The sequence below is a fragment of the Elgaria multicarinata genome, chromosome 3, assembly GCF_023053635.1.
Source record: "Elgaria multicarinata webbii isolate HBS135686 ecotype San Diego chromosome 3, rElgMul1.1.pri, whole genome shotgun sequence".
In the NCBI taxonomy this organism is placed as follows: domain Eukaryota; kingdom Metazoa; phylum Chordata; class Lepidosauria; order Squamata; family Anguidae; genus Elgaria; species Elgaria multicarinata.
This window is the reverse complement of record NC_086173.1, coordinates 22,743,276-22,763,226: the sequence shown is the minus strand read 5'-3', so window position 1 is coordinate 22,763,226 and position 19,951 is coordinate 22,743,276. Positions and strand designations below refer to the sequence as shown.

Here is a 19,951-nt window from a genome sequence, read left to right as displayed (position 1 = left end):
CAACATAATCAGATCAGACACAGAAAGAGCTCCGGCTATTGGGCGGTATAGAAATGTAATAAATAAATAAATAAATAAATAAATAAATCAGAATGCATCCACGACTGCTTGGCGAACAGCACAGCAGCCGGGGATGTAACTAACAAGCTTTTAAAAGCAATTTTTAAAACACGGCAACAACAAAAGGTAAAATCACATTCACTTATTTTATAAAATATCTTGTTTGCCTTCATTAGGGAGAACCAGGGGTTACAGGGGTGGGGGGAAAGAATGACAGGGTACTAAGGTTTCCATTTTACAGATGGGAAACTGTGGCTGAGAGATGGTGGCATCTGGGGAATCACAACACAGAAGGAATCTGAAACCAGATCCTCCATTGGCAGCCCTCCTCCCCAAACCACACTGGCTCCTGTCCTGCATAGCTGGCTTGAAAAGGGGACAAGAGAAGGCAGCAGCCTCCACAAGTCAACTCAGGAGTCAGGGCCTGGTGCCACTGCTGCTTGTAGATCCCCTCTGCATCCTCAATTAACCCTGCTGCCAGCTGGACTTAGCAGCTGTGGGATTACTACAGCCCCCACAGAGCTGGGGTAGCAAAGCCCAAGTCCTTGCTGTCACTCCACTCACATCCCTGCACACTTCGCAATGAAACAAGATTCCCCCACAGGGGTGGGGGCCCTCCTCTAAATAATCCGCACTCAGGAAACCCAAAGTCTATTATGAGAAATAAAAGTGAATTTGCCTGCATTGCTTACCCCTTATATAATTTATTCTGCTTTCAGGGTTTCGCTTTCCAAATAATTGGGAGGGCTGAGAGACCCGGGCCTAGAGGAGTGATGTTCCAATAGCATTCCAGTGCACTCTGCCATTCCTTGGAAGCTTTGAGGAGGTTTCTCAGTGGTAGGACTAGAAATGACAGGCAGGATCCCCTGATAGGCGGCTGGTTCAACACGACTGAGCCTTCTGCAAGGGAGCATTGGGCACGCTCCAAAGAGGGCACGTTGAATTAACATGGAGTTCCAGCAAAGCCTCAGGACTCCTGGCTGATCCCCTACAACAGGAACAAAAGATGCCCTCAAAAACGCAACACAGAAGCCTCTACAACGTGAAACACTTCCATAGCAGCCACACCAACGGGGCCATGGTGGGCGGCCTTTCTCCTATGAGGGGCTGTTGACCCATGGGAAAAATTAATTGGGGAGGTTAGATGATGGTGGGTAGAGTTTGCAGCACTGCCTGACTGCACTGCCCTCGCTATCTCGGTCACCCCATCCTGCCCTCTCTCTGCACCACTCCATCCTTCCTCCCCTCTCTTTGTACCACCCATCCCCTCTGTGGCCCCGTTCAGAAGACACCTTAACCATGGCTTTAACCACAGTGGTTAAGCCAGAAAGCCGGGCTGTGTTCAGAAGACACCTTAAACCACAGCTTTACCCATGGTGAATAAAGCAAAAGGCCTTATTCACAGTGGTTAAAGCCATGGTTAAAGCGTCTTCTGAACAGGCCCTGTGTGTTTTAAAACATCCTGCAATCCTCGCACACAAACCTACTCACGCTTGGGTGGGCAGTACATTCTTCTTCTTTTTCTTTTGCTTAGCTCTTTAATCTCCTGTGAAGAAGACATCTGACAAAGGTGAGATTCAGCGATGTCCCCAAGACCCTCGCAGAGCACACCTTAAGGTTGAGCTTAGCCTATAAAGGCCTAGCCGAAAGGGTGGCAGAGTTTCACCCTAAAGGAAACTCTGGCATCATTTGTGCCAGGCATATGGGGAAAAGGTGACAGAGACTCATGCTAAGATAGATATGATACATATATACACACACACACACACACACACACACACACAAATCCTCTTTTAATTACCAGGCAAGACCCACACATTCCTGTTAAGAGCAGGTTTGGAGCACCTTGTGAAGGGCAAGCCCACATGCAAAATCTACACAGTCCCAGCCTTGGGTTTCCCTTTTGGTTGCACTGAAGCTCCTTCCTCTTTCCCCTCTGGCATATGAAGCCGGATTCTTGATCTTGATAGGGAATGATACAAACAGACAGAGATCGGAGGATATTTATTTCCCAACTTCGTCTGCCAAAGGCCACCGTCAAAGATCATGACGGCCCAAGCCCTGCTCTCACCCTCTCCTTCCTCTAGACCCTGACGCCTGCGACGTTGCTGCATTAATTTGTGGCTCTGCTTCCGGATGATTCCGTCCGTCTGGGCCCCACGGCACCCTCCTTTCTGCATCCGCAAAAGGGATGGGATGAGACAGATGTCAGGAGGATCACAGCTCCGGCCTTCAGAAGGAAAGAAGGCTCCGATTCTATGAGAAGCTGAACGCAAGCCGTCTTCCAGCACAACCTGAAAACATCCAGCCCTTGGCATGATCCGTGACAACCGGCCAGCTATGCCAAAGGCAGTGCAAAGCAGATGTGGCCGCAGAATGGGGAGCTGAAATATAAGCAGCACCAGGGCCCGTCTGCCCTGCCAGGCAAAGCAAGCGGGGCCAAGTTCCATTTGGCTCCCGTGGGCTGGGCACCCTAGAATGCACCGGATGGCCAGTGATGTTCAAAGCCAAGTTTACTGGCCTGGGGAGAAATTAAGCCTGTGTCGAGTCAAGCTTTCACAAAGCTCAGGCAAAGAAGGAGCGGGTGGGTGGGGGAGAGAAAACAGCATCTGTTCTGGAGGAGGGAAAGGGTTGAATTGGAGCCTAAGCTGCCCCAGGAGCAGGCTTGATAAATTGAGATTCCACTGACCATCTACGCCACGGTGTCGGTAGATTTGCTGCACTGCAATTATCCTGCCAGGCACCGACATCGCTCACAGGACTTCCATCACCACTTTTCACAGCGCATTATGATCAGCCGTTCCGCCTTCCCTGGTCAGCTGCTGTCACTGTTCATTGCACTATGATCCTCTCCCTGGGTCCACTCACCGACCACTCCCCAGTTGCCTGCGCTCAGTGGCTTCCCATCCCATTACAAGACCAGAAAATTGCTTTCCCAACCTGGTACCCTCCGGATGTAGGCCGGATGTGTTGGCCTACAACTCCCAGCATGCCCGAGCCAGTTGCAGGCTAACACATCCGGAGGGCACCAGGTTGGCAAAACCTGGCTCAACATCTGCATGACAGACACCCTCACCCATCCTCTGAACCTTCATTTACTCACTGCCTCTGGACTCCTCTTGCTAAACACACCCACGATCACCCACGGCATCTCTGCACGCTGCCCTTGTTCACTAACTGGACCAGCATCTTTTTCAAGAATCTTCACTGGAGCAGCGGGCCCTGCCAGTGCTCAGAAGGCTGCGTGGTGTTCCCTCCCCGTCCCTGCTGCCATCCCATCACTTATTATTTCCCGTTTCTAAAACAAGATGGCTTGCCAGCATCCTCATCAGCTAGTCCTCCCAAGGACTGACACTGATTCCAACACAATCCATAATGGTCTCCCGAGGTACGCAATGCAATGACCAAAATCTGGAAAGACTCTGGATTGCTGCTTGGGAACATCCTCACTGTGATACCTCAACTGGAACTTGTCAAGATTTCCCAGGGGAGGGAGGACGGGGAGGGAGTGCTAACCAAATAAGTAGATCTATGCACCCATCACTGCCGAAAAAAGAAAACAAGCCACAGGTACAATAACGGCATGCCATGGAATCTTTGTGTGGCATTTCTCACCCCACGGGCAAGTCCGGCACCTACCTGGGAAATACCTGGGGCCCTGGCCCAATTCCATGGCTCACACACACAAGCTACTTGGCTGCATGAAACCCAGCGCTGGAGCAGAGTCACAGACGGGTACAGAAAGACGTGCAGAAAAGAGAAACTGTGGAAAGGTATGGGAGGTTATGATGGAGTGAAGAATCAGAATGATGCAAGGAAGCATAAGGGAAAAGACAAAAGAGAGAGAGAGAGAGAAAAGGAGGGATGTGAGCACAGACCAGAGACAGAGAGTGCTTCCCCCACAAACTCCAAGTGGCAGTCAGGGCCCAACAGTGAGATAAAATAGGGAGCCAGTGCAGTCTAGTGGTTAGAGAGTTGGACTGGAGACTTGGGTTCTAGTCCCAACATGACCATGAAGCACACCTGGTTACTTTGGACCAGTCACTGACTCTCAGTCTAAGCTACCTCACAGGGTAGTTGTGGGGATAAAATGGAGAGGAAGAGGAGGACCATGTAAGCTGCTTTGGGTTCCTTGAAGACGGAAAACAACAAGATATATAAGTGCTTAAAAAAACCAAATCTCTGGCATGCCCCTTTTCTATTCCTAGGAGATATAGCAAAACAGGTAAAAGGCATCAGTCAAGATAGATGCTGCAACCCTTAAATATCAGTGCTAGGTCTATGAATGCGAGGGGAGGGCAACTTAGCAGCCACCCTAATCAAGGAGCCGGATGGGCAAGTGGCCCCCAGGCTTCAGCGATACGGGTCACAGATCAGTAGAGCCACAGCAGCGAGGCCTCTTTTTTCCCCCAGGGCCAGTCTCAGATAAGAGATTGTGACACATCCAGGAAAGCGGAAGCAGCAGTGATCCAATCTGTAGTGGAGGGTGCAGGGTGGTGGAAGAAAAAGCAGAATACACTACTCCCGGAGATGGAGGGGCGCAGCAAGGGAGATCAGGGGTCAATCTGAATCAGGGAATGGGTCAGGGGTGGGAGGAGATGCACCTGCAAGACCAAGCTTGGTCGTCCCAAGCAGAATTTGGCCAAAGGCAAAGCAGGCAGCCAGTCGGAGAGGACTGTAAGAGGCCTTCCAAAGTGTACTTGTACAAGGTCAAGATGGGCACCTACAGAGCTGGATGGAGAGTCTGCAAAGGCAAAAGCAGTTGGGACTCGGGAGAAAGGTGCAATTGAAGGACATCGATCTAGGATGCCGCCGCCGGCGTTCCCTTTTTGTTGCATTTGGCCCAAGGTCTCTCTTGCGTGGTATGACGGAAGCCATCTAGCCCTGTAGCAGCAGGACTGCCACAAGACCCCTTGGCTGCTATAGGCCTATGAACATTTTGCTCCCCGCACCCCCTATGCTGAGCAGCATTACAGCAGCACATGGAATGATCGAGAGGTGACCGGGATACTGTTTTCTCATTTCCATTAGTAACATCTGTCACTTCTTCACTTCCTCTCCCTTACAAACTGCGTCTGTGCCCCCAGGCAGCGGAGATCAGAAGGCTCCCAATTATGTCTCCTGGAATGCGGGGGGGGGGGGAATATCACCCAGCCCAGGAGGGCAAACTTCCTCCATGCGCACCTCCTGCTTCCAAGTGCAGACTCTCTTCCTCTCTCCAAAGCATGCACACAGCTGAGGCACACACTCCGGGGCCATTGCCCAGTTTGCTCCTACATCTGGGCCTGCTCTGTAGGGCAGATTTGCTCCCAACTGGAATCCTTCCCCGGCTGATCAACTGACGGAGACATAGCCTTCTACACTGGGAAAGATACCTCCAGAATAGCCGAGAAGAGAGAAGAGCTATTCTTTCACCGCACGGACAAGATTGTAGCCCTTTTCTCTGAATTAAGTAACCCAGAACTACCACCAAGCACCTAGTTCGATATGTGCAGAACCCCTTAAGCTGAACACATGGGGGAAAAGAAAGCTGGCCTTTAACCTCTCCAGCAGAGAAGTGCCTAAAAAGGGGGAACTGATCCGTGGTAAGTGATCTGGAATGTGTCCTCATCTCGAGGCCATTCCTGCTCTGTGAGAACAACAGCTCCAATCACCATCAACCCCCCCCAACACACACACACCATTCATCTCAAAACCTCTACTAGGTTGTATGTGATGGAAAGGGAATTGCAATTCACTTTTCCCCTTGCCAAGCTCCAAATATTGGGACCTTGATGGAAGAGCTGGCCTCCCCCCTCCCCCCCATGCACAGAAAAGGAAAGAGCCTGTGAAGGAGGGAAGGAAGAAAAGGAGGAGCGTCCGCTTGCATGCAAGAGCCCCCTCCCTCCCCATGCACAGAGATCTAGGTCAACACTGATGCTTCAAGCTTTAGACAGTTTGTCAAAATAAGGGATTCATCTATTCTCTCTCTCACCCCCCCCAAGCTCGCCCACATCATTGCCTGTCTCCTGCTTGGCAACGAGCTCTGGTTCTTCTCCCCCCAGCCCTTGAGCTGTTGGGCAAGCTACACCGGGAAAGGGGCTCATCAGAGACCCCCTCGCCAAGCCAGGCCAGGCCATGTTGAAAGGGTTTTTTCCAGCGGCCGGAGACCAGGATGCCCTATTTCCAAGGGATGGAGAGGAGGAAATGCTAGCGTGCCTTTCATTATCACCCTAGAATTTACACCACTGCCCCGTAAACGGGCCCCCCAGCCATCTCTGCCATGTGATCATCCCCCCCTCACCGCCACTGCATTGCCAACCTCTGTCGTCCTCACGGCTCATTCATCCCCTCGTTCCCCCCTCCCTCCTCCACCAAGTACCGCGGTTCAGAACAGTTCAATAACTTCCACCTTGTGACGCAGAGCTGAACCTGTGTAGATTTGGGGTGGGGAGGGGCAAAGGGACATGGCAACGTTATGGCGAAGAAGGTGGGTTTCCTTGGAATCCCTCCTCCCTTGAAATGCCAGTCATTTATATAGGGCGGCGTGGAGGGGGGGGGGGAAGGAAATCGAGATCGCGTGGACATGCCCTTCGCTCCTCACCCTCTTGGAGATGGACTGCATTCACATGGTCATTCCCAAATCTCAATCCGGATTTGGGAAGGGGAGGCTGGACTCTGTCCTAGGCAGCGACATTGGGGGCAAAGAGCGGAAGGTATAGAAGAAGAAACAGAAGAAGAAATTCTCTCCCTCTCCCCGATCGTGGGGGTTGGGGGTTGCCATTCCGTTCCCCGATTCCCATGCGGACGGAGCAAAGTACAGGATGCGGACTGGGGAATAAGAGGTTCTCTTCTCCTACGGGGGTTGATGGGCAGGGAAGCTGGGATGACGGGGAGGGGGAGATCGGAGCCTAGAAAATAAGTGAGGGGTGTTCTACAGGACGGGGGTCCGGGGGGCGGGGGAGTGAATGAGATCCAGGCGCAAAGTGGGTGGGTGGAGAACCGGAGGCAGCGTCACTCACCTAGAATCATCCCTGTTCAGCTCACGCTGCCGGAGCAGCACCTCGCGTCTGGCCGCGGCGCAGCAGGGATGGCAGCCGCCTAGGCAGGGGATCAGCTGCCTCCGCCGCCGCTTCCACCTCCCCCGTGTCCGCTGCGGTAGTGCTGGTGCTGGCGGCGCTGCTAGGATCGGGCCAGGGTAGGCGGCGGCGGCAGCAGCAGCGCAGGGGCCCCGGTGGTTGCAGCAGGGCTGGCGAGCGAGAGAGCCGGAGTAAAAGGAGGCATCGCCAAAAAAATGTCAGCGCGGCGAAGCACAAGCTTTTGCTCTACACCCCCGGCAGGCGGCTCGCGCGCGCCCTCCCTGGCTCGCCATTGGCCGCGGCGTCAACCCCGGCGCCCAATGAGAGGGGGCCGAACCCAACTCGCAAATTATTAAAATTAAAATAAAAAAAATAAAATAAAGTGGGAGGGCGCCCCCACCCTCCCCTTTGCCTATCCCCAAAAGTCGGGCTGGCCGACGCGCTCTCCGCAGTGGCAGCAGCAGGTAAAATGCACCTTTGGCGCGGCTCGAACGCCGCACGCGCGCAAGCCAGCCAACACGCACGTACGCACGCCGCCGAAAGAGCGAGAGCAGGCCGGGTTCGAACCGCAACCGCACACCTGGCGTGGCGTGGCGTGGCGTAGCGGGCAGAGCAGCGGACGCGCCCGCACGCCGCGCATGTCCACGCTTACAAAGGAAGCAAAAAGTCCCGCCGTGTTCTCGGAGGTCGGGGAGCTGGGGCTGCAGACCGACTTCGAAGTGGGTTCGAATTGCAGCTCGGCCTGAAGGAGGAGGGCTTTGTCTTCGGGACAGCGGGAGGCAACCTGGTGGCCTCCTCCAGATGTTTTCGACTACAATCCTCAACAAGTCCCTGACCATTGGCTACGCTGGTTGGGGCTGATAGAAGTTGTAGTCCCCAAAGCATGTAGAGCGCACCAGGGTGGGGAAAGTTGCGTCCTCCTCCTTTTGGGTTCTTTCCTTGCCCTCTTTCCAGCCTCCCTTGGAGAACGTGTAAAACGGAAAAGAGCATGTGCACAGTGTATATTTATTAATTACCCTTTTTTGTTGTTTGCTACTTCGTTATGTATTAATCATTCACTTGAAAGGCATTTTACATTTATATACTGCTTTTCTGCCAAAACATTTAAAGCTGCAATGTTCCCAGGCTGGTTGGGGAATGCTGGGGGCTATAGGGCTTTCCCCCCCCCCCCTCTAAACATGAATAGGATTGTGCCTTAAGGAAGTTTACATTTTGTATAACGATGGGTTCTATACAATGTTATTCTTTCTTAGAATAACAAGCCTCACTCACAGTAGTTTGCGGGTGCTTTACTTTATTCTCCTCCAGGGCATCTCTGATGCTTTGCAAGGGGGTGGGTGTGTCTAAGAAGGAAAGTCTGGTAATTTTTTGAATGGCAGCATTAAATCCTGGTGTATTTGTGCAATTCCACTATAGCACCTAGCAGTTGTGTAAAGGCAAAGGAAAACCCTGAGGAAAAACCACATGTAAAGGAGCCAGTCTTAATCCCACAAAGAATCTGAAGGCAGAAGCCTCATTAAAGTGGTGAGTTAAAAGCCTTAATGTAGAAAAGTCCTTAGAGTAGACTCATTGAAATGAAATGAATTTAAGTAAAATGAATATTGGATGCAGCCCCAAGGTTTGACCATCTCAGAGATGTCGTTCAAAAGGAAGAAGTGAGACCAGGGAAGAGAGTAAATTCAGATCCTCTCAGTGGTGCCAAACTCCAGGGCCCCACTGAAAGACCAAGAGGGCCTCCGAATGCAGCAAGGCTGGCTTACCACATTTTGAAGCAAGTGAACCAGTACACAATTTACCCTCTAAAGAGGGGAGCCTCTACATGACCATTAAGTCCAGAGTCTTCATATTACCAAACTTCATCACTTCCCTCTCTCACAATGTTACATAATGAACTTACTGAACCGAATTGCAGGAGATGGGTTTTAGGAGGGAAAGCACTAACCAGCAGACGGGGTTCTCCTGCTTTATTCTCACAACCATCAGGTTCGGCTGAGAGACAGTAACTGACTCATGACCACCCAGTAAGCTTTGTGACTGATGGCCATACCACCAGATCTCCCAGCTTGTGTTTTTATAGTACTAGATGCAGCAGGCAGTGGCAAACTGGATTAGAGCTGCAACACTGAGGAAGGGAGTTAATCCTCTTCACCCCATACTATTTTCCCACTCCAAATCCTCCACACCCACACACAGCTAGTGACTGCCTCATGAGGCAACAGGGCCGCCACAAGAGATTTTGCTGCCTGAGGCAAAGAACAAGTCAGGGGCCCTCCCATTCCATGTACAAAAGCCAACTGGACTAACAAAAGAGGCTTACTTCAATAGTGGGAATGGAACAAGGGGCTGAACTTCTCCCATCCAAGGCTCATATTTAATCTAACGACTGTCTTATGCCCCATTGAATTCAGTGGGTCTACTCTAAGTATGGCTAAGTATGAATACAAGCCATAGTCTCCCTGACCTCCTTTGTTACAGATCCAGTCAGTCTATACATCCTATTAGGTGTGTAGACTGACGCATCATAAAACTAAAGTTAACCCACTACTTGTACAAGCCTGCCCATGCTTTAAGATCTTTAGGAAAAGCCCTTCTCTCAGTACCACCACCATCACAGGCACGCCTGGTGGGAACGTGGGAGGGGGCCTTCTCGGTGGCGGCTCCAGTGCTCTCGAACTCTCTTCCCAGGGAAGTTAGAATGGCTCCCTCCTTGACGTGCTTTTGAAGGCAGGCAAAAACTTTTTTGTTCCAGCAGGCCTTTGGCAAATAATCTGGACCTCCCTCTGTGCCAAGGGTTTTTAAAATTGTCTTTTTTAATGTTTTAATCTTGGAACATATTTAATGTATTTTAAATTTTTGTATATTTCTATTTATAGGTTTTAAATGTATATGTTTTAAATTTTGTAATGCCACCTTGATGCCCAGCATTGGGCAAAAGGTAGGATATAAATATAATAATAATATAATCCCTCAAACCCCTTCTATGCCTCAAAAGATTATTTCCCTATGCTATGCTAGCAAGCCCTTATAAACCCCTTATAAAATTACAAGGCCTAAAAAAACTGCTGGGTCCAAGTTTTGGAGGGCCCTTGGGCAAGACACCCTCAATGGGCCTCCTCCCTCGGTGAGTCCGCCTTCTAGTTCCCATTGCCACCTGCTGCTTTTGCTCCTCCTCCTCTTTCTCATCATTATACCATTTGCTTGCCATTATACCATTTGCTTGCTTGATAGGCAAAGAGCCAATAGCAGGAGCATCTGCTGCTCCTCTTTCTCACCCACCACCATTGTCTGGGCCAAAGTGAGAGGCAGGTGAACAAGCAGATTGGAACAGTGAAGAAGAGGAGCAACTGCAGGGGACTTTTGCCAGTGAGCTCCTCTGGAGTGTGAGCCCTTGGCAAGTGCCTGACCATGCCTACCCTTGACACTGGCGCTGTTTGAAGGAGCCGGAACCCACCTTCAGATGGAAAGAAGCAACAACTGATGCTTCTTGTTCTTCCTGCCGAAAAGCTTAACGCAACTTGGAATGCCTGCATTCTTGTATACTAGTAGAGCTTGATTTAACATGAAAAACCCAACTCACTGGTTTCACAAGAGACAGCTGCCATAACTCCTTCTGCTGCAGCTTTCCCCTCCCAGTTGGTGAGGAGGTTGGGATGGGCTTGGGCAAGCAAGAGTGTAAATCGCTGCAACGTGGGACCAGCTTGGGGGCAGGGTGTGGAAAGACAATTCTGATATGAAGCAGTAGGCATGGGCAGGAACATGGCAGAAGTGTGGGACGGGGTGGAGGGTGTGGAATGGCTCCCTCCAAGGCTGGGGCCAATGCAAGTGGCATTTTGGAAGAGGCTCTTTGTGGCGTATAGAATCATAGAATAGCAGAGTTGGAAGGGGCCTACAAGGCCATCAAGTCCAACCTCCTGCTCAATGCAGGAATCCACCCTAAAGCATCCCTGACAGATGGTTGTCCAGCTGCCTCTTGAAGGCCTCTAGTGTGGGAGAGCCCACAACCTCCCTAGGTAACTGCCTAGGTAATATGTGCCTCCGGACAGGACTGGGCAGAGGTGGGGCCAGTTGGCATGGGCCTATGATTTTGAGGGAGCCTACTCTGAGTACCCATGGGCAAAGTTCCTTGATTTTTCTGTTGTTGATGATGAATTTGCCCAAAGAAAAGCATGTGAAGCATTCCTGAATATGAAGAAGTGATGTCTTATATATATCTTGAATAAAAGTGCTTGCCATTACCTTTTTAATAAATCATTCTAGTTCATGTGTATTTAGAACTGATTAAAAATACTTAATGAACAGTTTGAAATGGGGTCTACATTTCCTATCTGGCCCGGGCCTATTACCAGCTTTGCCCGGCCCTGCCTCCAGATGACGGCAAGTATGAATCCCTCTCCTCCGTTTCTCCCCAAATGGCAGCAAACAGAGTGCAAGAGCTTAATATGTAATATATATATATTTAAAAAAACACCAGCCTAAATCATGATGAAACACTGTCAGGAACAACTTCTAATCATGTGATAAAGCCCTGCTAAACAATCACGTTGTTGCCATCTTTCTCAAAGAAGACACAGTAGGGATTTCCCTAGCAAGAGGATTCATTATGGGATAGTGCAGCACCAAAAAAGCAGACACTACCCTGTGACCTAACACCACCTCTCAGTAGGGACGCTGGAGAAATTCAAGACAGACTAAAATGAGTTTGGATTTCTAAGAATCCAACTTGCGGAAACTGCTGCACTCCAGCCTTCCCAGGCCACACAGAAGTCCACAGACTTCTGGTTTTTTAAAATTTATTTATTTTTTACTTTCCCAAAATGTATGCAAATTTATTTCCAGGAAAATACACATGTTTCTCCTGTGACATATGCCATACTGGAAACTATGCGCGGGAGAAAAGTCGAATGGAATAATACGAACTTTCTTATGGGATTATTTATTTATTGCTTTTTTAGATATACAGACTATTTATAATAACATATATTTGAAATCAAAGCATGGAATCCGTTCTTTTTATTAACAGTGTTATTAACAGTTTCTGGGAATGGAGATGATTTTGCTATGTTCTTTTTGTTGTTGCCTTTTCTCTCTTTTGTTTCTGTCGTAATTGCAAATATGACATTATTTGTGCATTGCAAAGAAGAAATGAAATGTAGCAAACACCAGTCAAAAGGGTTGGGCAACCCCTGGGCTGAATGCAGGCCTTGGAGGCTACCTATGTGGGCCTGCCATGAATGCCTAAAGCCCCCCACATCCACTCCCTAAATAGTCCTTCCGCTGCCCTGGCCACCACTGCTAGAGGTGAGGGTCGGCAGGGATGTCTCCCCCTGCCGCCCTCTTCTCCAGCACAATCAGCTGTTTGGAGGACTCTCAGGAGCCAGATGTTTCTGGGAAAGAGGTTGCACAAGGGGAGACATCCCCGCCGCCTTCTTCCCAGCACGATCCGACTCCTGATAGCCTGACACTCTCTAACAGATTTCATTTCACAAGCAGAAAGTACCGTGTGTGGGATCTTAACAGGCAAGTTCTTAATTCATTTATCACCAGGTTATCAGATCCTGCTCCATATGAAATTCCCCTTCAATAAATTACCCCCTTCCAGTTCAGTCATTCATATTATGCCCTCTAAATAGTGCTGGTGTCAAGGGTAGGCATTTTTGGGTACCTGCTGAGGACCCACACCCATTAAGCCTATATGCACACAGTTGCTGGGGAATATGGCAGGAGGGAACTGTTGCACCCATGTCCTGCTTGTGGGTCTCCCGTCAACAGCTGGTTGGTCACTGTGTGAACAGAATGCTGGACTAGATGGGCCCTTGGTCTGATCCAGCACGGCTCCTCTTATGTTCTTATGGGGGAAGGTCGTATAAGGATTTGTAGCAAATCACCAACATCTGTCGTTGTGCAAACAGAAAGCCAGTGAAATCAAAGCAACACAGATCTTATGTGTTTTCAACAATGCATGTCAGATAGCAGGAGGACACTGTACTAGCAGTAGTGTCTGAACATTTTCCAAGGGTGGCCCCACACAAAGTGCATTACAGTTGTCAATCTCTGGGTTTAGGAACAAGTGCAGTTGATGTATCAGTTTAGTTGGTAAAAAAAAAAAGTTTTCCTCACACTCACTATCACTTGTGCATCAGAATCTTAACCAGGAGCACTAATATATACTTTATGTATTAACTAGTATGCACTCAGTTTTCCCCTACAAGCAAGTCAATGTTGAGGAAAACCAGGGGAGCAAATTCCAGAATTCTTCTCTGCTTGGATTAAAGGACTGAGAAAATTCCTCTACGATGGACAGAGGCAAGCTGGAAAGAGCTGGAGAAAATCCAGTTCTAGTAATGTTAACAGGAAGAAAGAGGAAGAGGAGGACAACAACAAGGTGGCAGCAACAGAAGAAAACATTTAGTTATAGTAAAGCTTTCCCTGGAATGGAGATACAGTGATGAGAAAAATATTGACTTCTGTCTGCAAGTAACAAATATCCACTCATTATAAAGCTTGCAATCTGATTCTTAGGGCCAAACTATGAGCTTTATCACACCAGCATTATATTGTGCAATCACTGTGAATTGTGTGCAAAGGACTCTGAAGTTTTCCAGCTTATAATCTGCTTTTATTGTGAAATATTCTGAAGTTTTCCAGTTTATAATTTGCTTTGACTGTGAAGTACTCCCATGCATCCTGCTTTAATTGTGCTATAAAAGGAAAAGAATTGAGGTATTTAGCTACTAGATTTCAAGCGAATCATTTGTTGTTTTCCGAGTGGCCACCGGGGGCGCAGGATCATGTTTAAAGAAAAATTAAACAAATGCTTACATCTGCGTAAGTTTTAAACATAAAGACATCTAAATTGGCACAGTAATAGATATTAAGGAGAGCTTTAAGCATACCAAATTTGAATCAGATTGGGTCATCCGTTGATTTTTTAATGATTTTTTTACATTTCCCTCCTTAAACCCATTTCCTGGTATGCAAAGGATCTTAGGACCGCGGCCGCCCGGGGCTAACAACAACGGTGACAGCTTAGCGCTGTAGGGAATAATTTGAGGGAAACAGGTATGTGGGATGAAGCTATAGATGTGATGCTAAAGGTGTCATTAGGAAGCCGATATGTAGGAACCCATGCTTCTTTTAAAAATGAGTAGCAAGCATGAGGGGACGACGACAAACAGTTTGCACTATATCCTGACAAAAATCCTACCCTCCTGCATTGCTATTAGCCCCAATAAAAAAAAAGCTCCCATTGGCACAGAGATTTTGCCTAAAAAGAGCATGGGGAGGGCTCATGACAGGAAAGGGTTAAATCTCCCGTGTCTATGTGCTGTGCTCCCTGAAAATCCCTGTTCTTCCCGAGTCCAACAGTCTAGCTACTATACCATACTGGCTCTCGTGATGATGATGATGAATTAACAGCAGCATACATTGAGTTAACATTTAAATCCTCAAAAGAACCCTGTGAGGTAGCCTAAACAAACAAAGAGAGAGACCTGCTTGCCCAAGGAGGCCATCTTGTGATCATCATATATCTCTATGGCTAAATTTCAACACTTATTTATTTTTAATTTTTATTTATTAAAACATTTGTATCCTGCCCTATATCACAAGGATCTCACAAGGCATGCTGCTCTAAAACACCAAGGTCATGGAGATTAGGGCTTGTAATATTAGTCAAAGCTATCCCAGCCTCAACTGCCCAGTACACTTGAACCTGCTGGACCACTGAAACTGGCTGCACTATTCACATGTTCCATTTCTTGTGTCAACCAGGCTACAGGGCCCAAAATGTAACTTTTCCTGCAGTAGAACTGATTATATATATATATATATATATATATGAAAAGCTTGGCACAAGAGACAGGATATTGTCATTTGTCACACAGGGGGAAGTTCAAAAGAATTCAACTTAGGTTTGGTCTGGCCTTCTTCTGTACCAAGCCTGGGGTGGGTGGGTGAGTGGGTGGGTGTGTGTAGAGTGTTGGACTAGGCCTCCTAGGCCCCAATAGCCGAGGCTCTCCAGGCAGTGCACAATTAAAACCATAAAAATACAATAATTATACAATAAATTTAAAATGTTAAAGCCTAAGAGTGCAATATAAAATCAGATAAGTTACAGTCCAGGGGAAGCCTATGTGAAGAGGTATGTTTTTAGGAGGCGTTTAAAAGATACTATATTTTCCTCAAAACCTGCTACTATTTTTTTAAGATGCCGTATAATATGGCCCTCAGATTCCATCCCCATCACCATTTTTATTTTTTATTATTTAAAGTTTTTTTTTTAATCCTACCCTTCAGCCAAAAAGGCTCCCAAAGCAGTTTACATGCAACCAATAAAACAAGATAGCAGCCCCTGCCTGTAGGCTTACAATTTAAAAAAGACATTACACACAAGGAAAAAGGGATGGGGAGGGAAGAGGAAAAGATTAAGAGGTCTTTCAGCAGGGCTGGTAGAATGGCCCTGCTTCCCCTCTCATCTCCATCTGTACTACCTGCTGGAATGACTGCTATTTTTAGAGGGACAGTTCACACACGAAGTGGCTTTCTTCCTGAATACTCATCTGGCAACATCAAAGCTTCCTCCTCCTGGCATGATCACCAGTGAACGCTCTTTGAAAATCACTTCTTACAAGTGCTCCGACACCTGCTCTTTTACCACATGGGGGATCCCCACCTTATTAGGTCAGCATCGAGGAAGAACATTGCCTTGCAGTGATTCATCTGCCTCAAGTGTGGTCCTGTGGATCAACCCATAATGAGAAGGGAAGAACGAGAACAGAAATGCATCAATGGTTTACAATGCATCTGGATGGCGCAACCTCATGTTTGAACGCAGCCTTGGAAGTTTGCACGCTCAGTGTGGGGTCTCAACAAAAGACTGGATCATTTGAGACCTTTTCTTTTTGGCAATTTCTTGGTTTTAAAAATAAAACAAGCCAAAAAACAACAGCGAAATGCTTCCCTCGTCTCAAAAAGCTGAGCAGCTGAATGCCGTTCACAACTATCGACTTGCATGCTCGTCGATAGGTGCAGACATGCTCACGAAAGCCACACTTAATTGCAACGCTGGCAGCCTACCCCTGAGATAAATACACACTAATCCCCAACGTTGTCCTCTTCCTGAAAACAGAGCTACACACAATCATTTTGAAGCCAGGGGGCAAAGTCATTCCTGCACCACACGGCAACGCTTCCTCTGTTTGGCACATGACTGATCCAGCGTTACAGCACCTGGGGAAGATTTGAATCATCAACAGAGACGTAACCTCACATCCAAACTGCGGTGCATCACCGCCCTCTTAAGAACATGAGAATTGCCTTGCTGGATCAGAGCAACGGTTCATCCAGCCCGTCTCTCTGTCTCCAGCAGATGGGTCACCCATCAAATGCTCTTTTAGAAGCTCTCAAGCAGTGCAATCTGAAGAAACCGTCCCTTGCAGTTTATCCCAATGCCCAGTTATTATAGGTATGCACTGCAGCCTGTGAAGCTCTCTATTGATGGCAAGCAGCCTTTGAATTTGCCCAGTCCTTCTTGAAACTGCCTAAGGTTAAAACTACAGAGTGGCACCCTCAGGGTAGCCTTTAATCCTGCAATATCCCTTTGCTCAGCAGGGGTGTGGAACCTGTAGCCCTCCAAATGTTGATGGACTCCAACTCCCATCACCACTGGACATGTTGGCTGGGGCTGATGGCAGTTGGAGTCCAACCACATCTGGAGGGCCACCATTCACCCACCTCCGCTGCAAGGAGTCAACCTGATGAACCTCGTAGTCGTAGGTCCTACACTGGCCCATCTGTGTATTCACCCGCAGAAACAGCATTCAATCCCAAAATTAAAGCCAGCCCCGCATAGCCTTAGGATGCATTGCCACAAGGGCTTCTCTCACTGTCAGTTGCCAGAACATCTGGACCAAACAAACACACACACACTCAAAAAAGGAAGATTCAAACCTCCTACCAGCTTGGCAACCTGGATTATACAAGTTACAGAGCCTGGCAGTAGCCCTGGAGTTGACATTGTCTTTTGTACACGTTGTCTGGGGACTGACAAGGATGAACTAAAGGGCTGCAGTGCACATTACAGCTAATCATGTGGTGGGGAAGAAATTGGATTGTTTTGTATCCTGGCCAAATTGGATTTTCAGTTGGTGGTGACGTGCGTCAAGGAAGGGGAAAACTACTCACCTTCCTGCATGATCAAACTTTTGTTTGCTTGTGAGATCAGTTTAACCATATTATTGCATCACACATGGTTTAATATCTCAGAGAGAGAGAGAAGGAGAGGTGGTTGAAATGAGGATTGTGATTATTGAAGGATATGCACTCTGCACATTCTCAGTTACTTTCTCACATAGCCAAAGGGCGAAATCTCCCCAGGGTGGCAGGGTACAGAGAAAAACTGAGTTCCTCTACCATTCATATCTTTGTAGAACAGGGAATTCCAGAAAGTGTAGGCTTTACCACCTAATTCATGAGAAGTGATAGAAAGCCCAGAGCAAGACATTTTGTGGTGAGAGGGCCTACGGGGACATTTTGTGGTGGGAATCAATGAAAAACAACCAGGACAAAAGTTATTAATGATATACAATAGAATATTTTTTTTAAAAAAATTAATTACAAAGGTTTCTAGTGTTTGTCAGTTATCCCTGTACATTTGCACTCAAGTGCTTGCACAAAATGTTAAACCAGAATACTGGGCGATCTTGGCTTATCATTCACGAGCAAGCGTGCTAATTCAGGGTGCCCGATCGCTCTCACTTATCTCACCCTGCCAATGGGAGCAAGTCCAGTAGCCAGGAACTCATTAGGCAAAAGAAGCTTAGCATTACATCTGAACGGGTTGTCCTGGCTTTTCATTTCCCTAACAAGTCATATTCTGAAGCCATGGTTTGAAGATGGCTTACAATCCTTGGCTTGTTTGGGAGCAACAAGCCACGAGTCAGGTTTGGATGGGTTTGGACGCAACGCTAAGCTTTGTCTTGCTGGTGAATCCCTGATTACAATACTGAAGGCAGTCCTGCTGGTGGGATGAGCCGAGTGGGAGCGATCCGCCACCAGCACACTTCCTTATGAATGATAGAAACCAGGGCCCTGTCTTGACGGTGGTGCTTTGGTACCACAAGGCCTCGGGCTCCCGCATTTGTGCTCCTTCCCGGCATCTGCATGGGAAGAAACACAAGTGCGGAGTTGCCGCCATCATTGCCGCCACACTGAGCACTGGGGGGATGGGGGAGGAACCAGGCAGCCAGAAGGGGACGAAGAGAGGGACGTGCAGCACCCAAACCACCTCTCCTCCCTCTGACCTCCCTCTGGCTGCCCGTTCCTCCCCCCCATTTTTTATCTGTATCTGCACAGCTTCGCAGATTAAGATGAAAACAAAAACTGTGGGGGAGGAACAGGTCCAGTTCCTTTCCTCCCCACCTTTTTATTTATTTATTTATTTATTTATTTATTTGTAGGATGCATGGAGTCCTTTCCTCTCCTCCGCCGTTTTTTTTATTATTATTTATTTACAAGGACACGCGCAGGGCTTTGCTGAGCTCCTGGAGGTCTGCCCTTTCCTTGTCCAGCCGATGGCAACCAATCAGGGGGCGCTATCGGCTGTGACGCACCTCCGCAGACAAAAAGTCAGGGTAAGTGCCCGACTTTTTTTCAGCGGAGTTTCTGGGGTTTGTCCCTGGATGACTTCACAATGGCAGCTGCATTGACCTGCCGCTACTGCGAATCCACCCCAGGGCACTTTGTCAAGACGAGCCCCAGGATTCTCCAGAATGCTGGATTATCAATTTGTGCAAATGCAGTTGCAAAGAAATCCAGAAGGTGAAAGCAAGTTTGACCCTTATTGAGTAACTGAGCAAAATATAGCCTTCACACTTTTCCTTATATCTGTACATGATATTAAAGCCTTACTGTTGTTGTTTTAAAAGGAAAGCCAAATATTGAGGGAGGTGGGCCTGGGATATTCTTGGGGTGGGGGGGCAGCTTACCCCGTCCAAGTCTCCAGTCCTGAGATATACTTTCCTCTTGTGCAATACTTAATGTACACAAGCCCCATTCCACTTTGCATCTGATCAACCTGGGGCATGTCTACATGAAGGGTTTGCCCCGGGGTGGCTTTGCAGTAGCATCTACACGACACAGCCGCCATTGCAAAGCCATCCAGGGGGCGAACTCTGGAAACTCCGCTCCAAAAAAGTCGGGCACTTACCCTGATGTTTTTGGAAGTGGAGGCTTGTCACAGCCCATGGAGCTCCCTGATTGGCCCCCACGCCTCTGTAAAAGTAAAAAAAAAAAAACAGGGAGGAGAGGAATGGGACCGATCCTCCCCCTTTTTATTTTATTATTTGTAGCTGCGCAGCTACAAATAACAAAAATAAAAAGAAATGGGGAGGAACAGGCAGCCAGAGGGAGGAGAGGCGGTTCACCCGGAGTCCCTCTCCTCGTGTCCTCCTCTGGCTGCCTTGTTCCTCCCCCTTTATTACTTTTATTATCTGTATCTGTGCAGCTGCACAGATATAGACAATTTAAAAAAAAATTAAAAGGGGGGGAGGAATGGTCCCATTTCTCTCCTCCCCCCTCATTTTTATTTTTATTTTACTTTTACAGAGCGGGAAAGTTTGCACTTGCATTCTTTCCCGTGCAGATGCTGGGAAGGAACGCAAGTGCAGTAGTAAGGCACCAAGACGGGGGGCCAGGCTAGTCTTGTGCGCCAAGATGGGGGGGGAGGCTAGTCTTCTTGACTTATTGAATATAGGTTTGGGGGCTCACTTTACAACTTCAAAGACAGATTCCTGACATAAACGCTAATATCACTACATAGCCAACTGCCATGCACA

At 48.2% G+C, this 19,951-nt stretch overlaps 1 protein-coding gene across 3 annotated transcripts in view; it reads right to left on the bottom strand.

The window, feature by feature from the left end:
• ZNF385A (zinc finger protein 385A) overlaps nucleotides 1-7,133 on the bottom strand; it is a 170,697-nt gene extending 163,564 nt beyond the window's left edge. For all 3 annotated transcript variants that reach the window (XM_063119600.1, XM_063119602.1, XM_063119603.1), the window contains exon 1: nucleotides 7,062-7,133. In XM_063119600.1, coding sequence (XP_062975670.1) covers nucleotides 7,062-7,071 — 10 coding nt within the window. In that variant the 5' untranslated portion in view covers nucleotides 7,072-7,133. The remainder of the gene's footprint in view (nucleotides 1-7,061) is intronic.
• Nucleotides 7,134-19,951: the final 12,818 nt, after the last annotated feature.